This window comes from Quercus lobata, chromosome 8 (assembly GCF_001633185.2).
Source record: "Quercus lobata isolate SW786 chromosome 8, ValleyOak3.0 Primary Assembly, whole genome shotgun sequence".
In the NCBI taxonomy this organism is placed as follows: domain Eukaryota; kingdom Viridiplantae; phylum Streptophyta; class Magnoliopsida; order Fagales; family Fagaceae; genus Quercus; species Quercus lobata.
Window position 1 is genome coordinate 1752325 of NC_044911.1, and position 6180 is coordinate 1758504.

Genomic DNA, 6180 nt, shown 5'->3' on the forward strand with positions numbered 1-6180 from the left:
TTATGGTGTAATCAAAATCTTACCAATCGTCACCTAGAATTCGTAACAGAAGCAATTAGCAATGTTGTTGCTGCTAATACTAGAAAGTAAAGTTACAATTTTGGTCGTACTTTGAATATAAGTTGAGATTTGATATTTCATGACAAACCACAATTATACTAAAGCAGAGATGCAAGAAAAATAAAAAATCAACAAAGAAATTGAGAGAGAGAGAGAGAGAGAGAGAGAGAGAGAGAGATAAATAACCTTTTTTGTGAGGAAAAACTATGCGAAGAATGAAAGAAAGAATGTCAAATTTATAGTAAAAGATTGTGAATAAGAAGAGACAAAATAAGGGAAGATGAAGAGTGATATTAAAGTAAAAGGTAGTGGGGAGATGAAAAGATAAGAGAGGGAGAAAGGTTGGATAAAGTGTAAATATTTAAAGAATGAGTAAATGTTAAAAAATTATTATAAAAAAGAAGAAGAAAGAAATAGGATAATGACGTGGACACTGATGTAGCTCAATTGAAGCGTAGCAACAATAAATATTATGCTTTACCTTTTAGATATATATATATATATATATATATATATATCCAAGATTAGATTATGGCAAATATGAGGCACACCACATTTCATTCAAATTGACAACTAGGTTCAAAGAGTTGGTCTCAACTGTGAACTTCATCATTGAAGAACCTCGGTTTGGTTCAACGTAGTATATAAAATGTGGGCTATAGTTTTTTTTGTTTTTTGGTGAGAAACTGTAGGTTCAAGTTTAGTTTAACAGATAAAATCTATTGTATTCTATCCACAAAATAAAAAGGTAAAATCTATTGTAATTAAAAACTTAAGTTAACATAAAAAAATAAAAAACAAAAAATAAAACATTTAGGTTTGAATCCTTCTTAGCCTAATGATGATGAGTACTTGTCATTTGTCAAGAAGTAGATGTTACAGGGTTTAAATCCTATCATATTCATAGGCAAAGCCTAGGAGATTGAGAGGGACGAAATGGCCCACCCAAAAAAAAAAAAGTTTTATTGGAAATATGTTGAAGTCACAACTTTATGAGTCATCATGATAAATGAGAATATTATTCCAATAAGCCAACATTTTGGGGTTTACACGTGGTGATGCACTTTGAAGGAACAAAGAAAGAGGCATAAGATACAGAAGGCAATCAAATAATCAAATCATCTTGATGTTTCTGTTTTCATTTTCAACTAGAACTAGGATTACATAATTATTGTGTCCAAGAGGAAAGACGAATTCTGTTCTTTCAACATAGAATACCGTAGGCTCTAGCAAATGAAAACATCTTAAAAATGGACCTATTTTTTTTATTTCTAGCTAGCAAGATTCACTGCAATAGGACTCCTGACTGAGTGCTTGCCGTCTGACCAAATCATATCTCCAAATACATAGCCGGCTCTAGTGCCTAATTTGGCAACATTGGGCGTAATAATAACCTGGAAGGTCTTCTTTTCACCAGTTGTCTTGAACTCCAAAACACTAGGTTTGACAGTGACGAAAACTGCAGAGGGCTGCCTGACACGCACTTTGTATGTGCCTGGAGAACCAACGTTAGTTACTGTTCTAGTAAGAGTCACATTGCGTGCTTGGATGTTAGGAACTGCGATTGAAGGGTAGTTGAAGTCCTCCAGACTGAAAGTTTTGGGACATGAATAACGCTTCTGAGAAAATAATCGGATCATGGTATCATTGTAGTGACGAGCACATAAGACGTTCAAGTAATCTTCAGTGGTAGCGTCATAAACGAGTCCAGGGTCCATTGCACTGTTTGGGTTCACATGTCCTGAACCATAGGCAAATGGTGTCGCTTCGACAGTGGATGAGTCCAGAATTGACTTCCTGGTGTTATCTTGGGTTTTTGCTGGAGTTGAAAATGGAAATGGAAAGATTAGAGGTGGTGAACAAGAATGTGCGACACTTCTCTGACTTCACAGCATGAAGGATTTGCAATATGAACATAAAGAGAATGTTTACCTGTAGTCATGATTGCAGATTTGATAGCTGACGGACTCCAGTGAGGGTTCCGTGTTTTGAGAAGGCCAACAATGCCAGCAACATGAGGACATGACATGGAAGTGCCAGAGAGTACAGCGTATGGAAACCGGCGTTGGTCATTATCTAATCCAGTGGGACTTTGTGCTTCGGTGAAAGCAGCAAGTATGCTCACTCCTGGTCCAGTGATATCAGGCTGCAATTAACACAAAAAGTTAAGCACATAAGAGAATCTACACATGATGTATACTTCAAAATAATGCTAAAAAAAAAAAATGTTGAAGATTGAATTGCTTAGCAGACCTTGAGAATTGTTGGCTCAATTTTACTGGGTCCCCTAGATGAGAATGCAGCCATAAATGGTGCTGGCTTTACTTCTAATACTGTCTTTACATCAGTAACGGAAGCAGTGGGGTTCCTATTACAATGAAATATCCATTCATAACAATTATAACTTGTTAGAAAATAGTCTTGGGTCTAACTAGTTCAAAAATGACTGTAAGAAGTGAAAAAGATAGTACTTGGTTCTGTTAAGGTAAGCAAATATGATTTGGCCATCAGTATATTTTATATGTGAAGCAGGTAGCACATGAGGATCAGCTGAAAGATCATTCCCATCAATTTCACTATTAGCCAATATCATACCTACAGCACCTGCCCTAAGACACTCACTGCCCTTTTCAATTCTTGCATTCTCCCCTCGTAGACACAACACAATCTTGCCTTTCACCTTTATGGGATCAAGACTTCCAGCATAACAAAACAGACTACCAGAAAAGATTGGGAAAAAAAAAAAAAAACTCAGTTTTATATGGTAGAGAATTGAAGAAAGGTAATCATAAAATTTGATATTACAAAATTATATTTGTGTTATATTGAGGACATGGAGTGGTTGTGCTTACGCGGATGTGGTGGATACGTTTGCAATATTGGCATTTTCAGCACTGATCAATGGATAGAACTTTCCACCTGGCACGCCTGAAGCTGAAAGACTTACTCCCTAACAATGAAAATTAGGAATGTCACTACAACTGTTTTCATGTAATGAATAAGGATAACTTACATATTTCTTGTCAAAAGTTGCATTTGGAGGAAATTTTTAAAAATTCCTGGTCCTTTCCACAACTAGTTTATCAATAATGCTCTATTGAATATGCATTATATGGAAAAAAAATGGTAGGATTGAACTCCCACCTTATTCAACTGCAATGCCAAAGGCAAAGCACCTTAGTATTAAGAATCATCTAATTGTTGCAGATTCTCAATGTAAGGGCATAGCTGAATAAGCCTACAGCACAGAACTTGGCTAGCCACAACTGTGAAAAATAAGATACACAATACCTCGATTTGCTTCTTGTTGCCAAGAGAAACATAGTTAGCAAGATTCCTGTCTGTTGTACTAGCCCCAACTGTGAAAATCCATGGAGCCGCATTTGTTACAGTCTCCCAATCTGGTCCAGAATTGCCAGCTGAGCAAACCACAGCAATATTATTCTTAACAGCATGGAAGGAACTTATTGATATCCCATCCATGAAAAATTCATTCTGAACAGTGCCACCAAGAGAAATTGAGAGCACATCAACACCATCACTAATTGCAGCATCAACGGCAGCCATGATATCTGCATCATAGCAGCCGCCAGCAGTTGCGGTTGGTGGCCAGCAGACCTTGTAGGCAGCCACACGGGCTCTTGGTGATCCACCTGAAGCAGTGCCATTGGCAATGTTAAGAATACCAGCATTGGGTACAAAGTTACCACCGGCGGTAGATAAGGTATGGGTGCCATGGCCCTCCAGATCACGAGCAGAGTTAAGGGATTCGTTAAGAGGAGCTTTTAATGCTGCAGCATAACCTTTGTTGAAGTACCGAACTCCAATCAACTTCCTGCATACATAACAATTAAAAACGGTGAAGCCTGGCCATATTCAAATGTGAACATACGAGAATAGAGAGCATATAAGGAAGCCTTTCTTGGTAGAAACACAAGCAAATACCAGATTGACTTAACAAGAACAACTAGAGGGTGATTTCTATCTAATCATATTACATTAGAAGCCATTCCATGTGGTTCTTTGCTTTGAAAATTTACTTAAGCATTTAAGACCTGATAATTCCCATGAAGCTAAATTAGCACATACTTTGTTTTCAAGTGTGATGATGAACCACCTTTGTTCTTTCAATAGCTTTTCAAAATTTATAAACTCATTTCTGTTATCAAAATCAAAATTCTGTCTCTTTTTGGTTATCAACGTAATCTACTTCATAGTAATCAGACTCTTTCAATATGAACTCATTAAGGCAATACACACAATCTGATGAGGTATTTCCTATTCAAATTTTTTCGAGAAAGTTGGCATAAATGGAGGGAAAAAAGAAGACCTGTTGCAACGAACTCCATCTTCATGGCCAGGTTGACAGATGCCACGCCATTTGGCTGGGACGGGACCAAGCCCCGTATCTTGGAAGCTCCTTGATTCTGGCCAAACACCTAGCACAATCCCATTGGGAAAAGAGGGTACACCATAAAATGTCAAAACAAAATAGCAATTAACATAGGAAAATTTGCACTAATATTTTTTTATATATACACGTGAACATATTGCATATGTAGATAATTGAGATTTATTACTTTAGTGATTCTAACTGTTGCAAATTGTTAATGATAACAAATATCAAGTTGCAAAGATAAGAATAAGTGAATGTGGATGACCTAAGCAGTGGGGAAATTAATAGAGAGAGAGTTACAACCAAATATGTTCATGTCAAAGCAGTAACACAAAGCATATGGTTTTCATCATAGCCAACTTTAAGGGCTTGTACAAATAAGTTAGTTGGGCTAGAAACATGCATGCAACATTTTCATATTTCTTCACACTTTTTGAAAGGAAAGAGCAATCAATCTTGAAGTAAAAGAGAATATAAGACTGACCGGTGTCAAGGGTTCCAATGATTACGTCTTCACCATACCTCCCTGCTTTCCATGCTGATGAATCAGGAATTTGTCCATCTTTAGTAAGCCCAAGAAATTCCCACGACCGGGTTGTGTGCAGTTTTCTTGGTAGGTTTGGGAATACTGATATTACTTTTGGATCCTCTGCAAGTGAAAACACAGCCATTGTCAGATAAGGTCCCAACTGCATAAATTTAGCTTGCAGCAGGGACAGAAACAGAGGAAAACAGAGCCATCAATATAAAATCCAGAGAACTGAATTAGATTGTATTCCTCACTTGCAATCTCTGCTGCTTCTTTCTCATCAAGAATTGCAGCAAAACCATTGATATGTCTTGTATAAGAGTAAATGATTGCATCCTTAGCCTTCGCAGTACTGTGCAAGAAATTTATAAATGATAATGTTGTCATTTTTATTCAACATTGACCAAAAAGAAAAAAGAAAGAAGAACATAAGTTATACAGGACACCTGTTATCAAATTTTATACCTTCCTACGAATGATCCAAGCAAGTCTAAATGAGAATTCGTCACACTGTCAAGTTCTTGCAATGAAGCATCAAATAGATGCGATTGTGCTCCCATGTACACAATATAAGACTGCACCAAGATGTAAAAATTAAGGCCATTGATGAAACAGTTATAGAAGTCTATCAAATACCCAGATCAATACTGGTAATGACATACATTTAGAACTTGAAATTTTATTCACATGCATAAAATATCAAAACCTTTTCATGAAAACAAAAAACATAGAACTTTGAATGACAACATTGATCAGAAACCAAAATGTTGTTACCTTTTTAGCGCCATTGGTGGTGGTATGCAAAAGAAAGAAAACAACAAGGGATAAAAGAATTGAGGGGAGAAAAGAAAAGGCCATTTTTTTTCCCTATCAACTCTCTCAAGTCACAAAACCAAAGAATAAAATTTTGTGGCTAGAGATAGTAAAGAGACTCTGCTTTCCTTTGCTTTTATAACTCAGCTTTGCTGTGTCTTTGGATGATACAGATAACTGGTCATCCTTCAATAACGGAATGTAGTATGGTTTTGCCATTTCAAGACGATAACCTTTCAATTGAATATAGTCAATTTAGACAGAATGGGCTTCTGAAAAAAAAAAAAATAGACAGAATGACTTTGCGATTCTTTTTTATTCAAATACCAAATTCTTTTTTTTCCCAAAAATGACACGTACAGTTGTTACATGGTTGGAAATG

At 36.4% G+C, this 6180-nt stretch overlaps 1 protein-coding gene across 1 annotated transcript; it reads right to left on the reverse strand.

Annotated features, from left to right (window-relative positions):
- Window positions 1-1170: 1170 nt before the first annotated feature.
- LOC115955568 (subtilisin-like protease SBT5.4) lies at window positions 1171-5889 on the reverse strand. Its single transcript, XM_031073738.1, has 11 exons — window positions 5760-5889; window positions 5451-5560; window positions 5240-5337; window positions 4941-5105; window positions 4391-4499; window positions 3352-3895; window positions 2913-3010; window positions 2532-2777; window positions 2314-2428; window positions 1993-2206; window positions 1171-1879 (listed from the first exon to the last, which is right to left on the reverse strand). Exons 1-11 carry the CDS (start codon window positions 5841-5843, stop codon window positions 1332-1334), a joined length of 2331 nt encoding a protein of 776 aa, XP_030929598.1. The 5' UTR covers window positions 5844-5889; the 3' UTR covers window positions 1171-1331.
- Window positions 5890-6180: the final 291 nt, after the last annotated feature.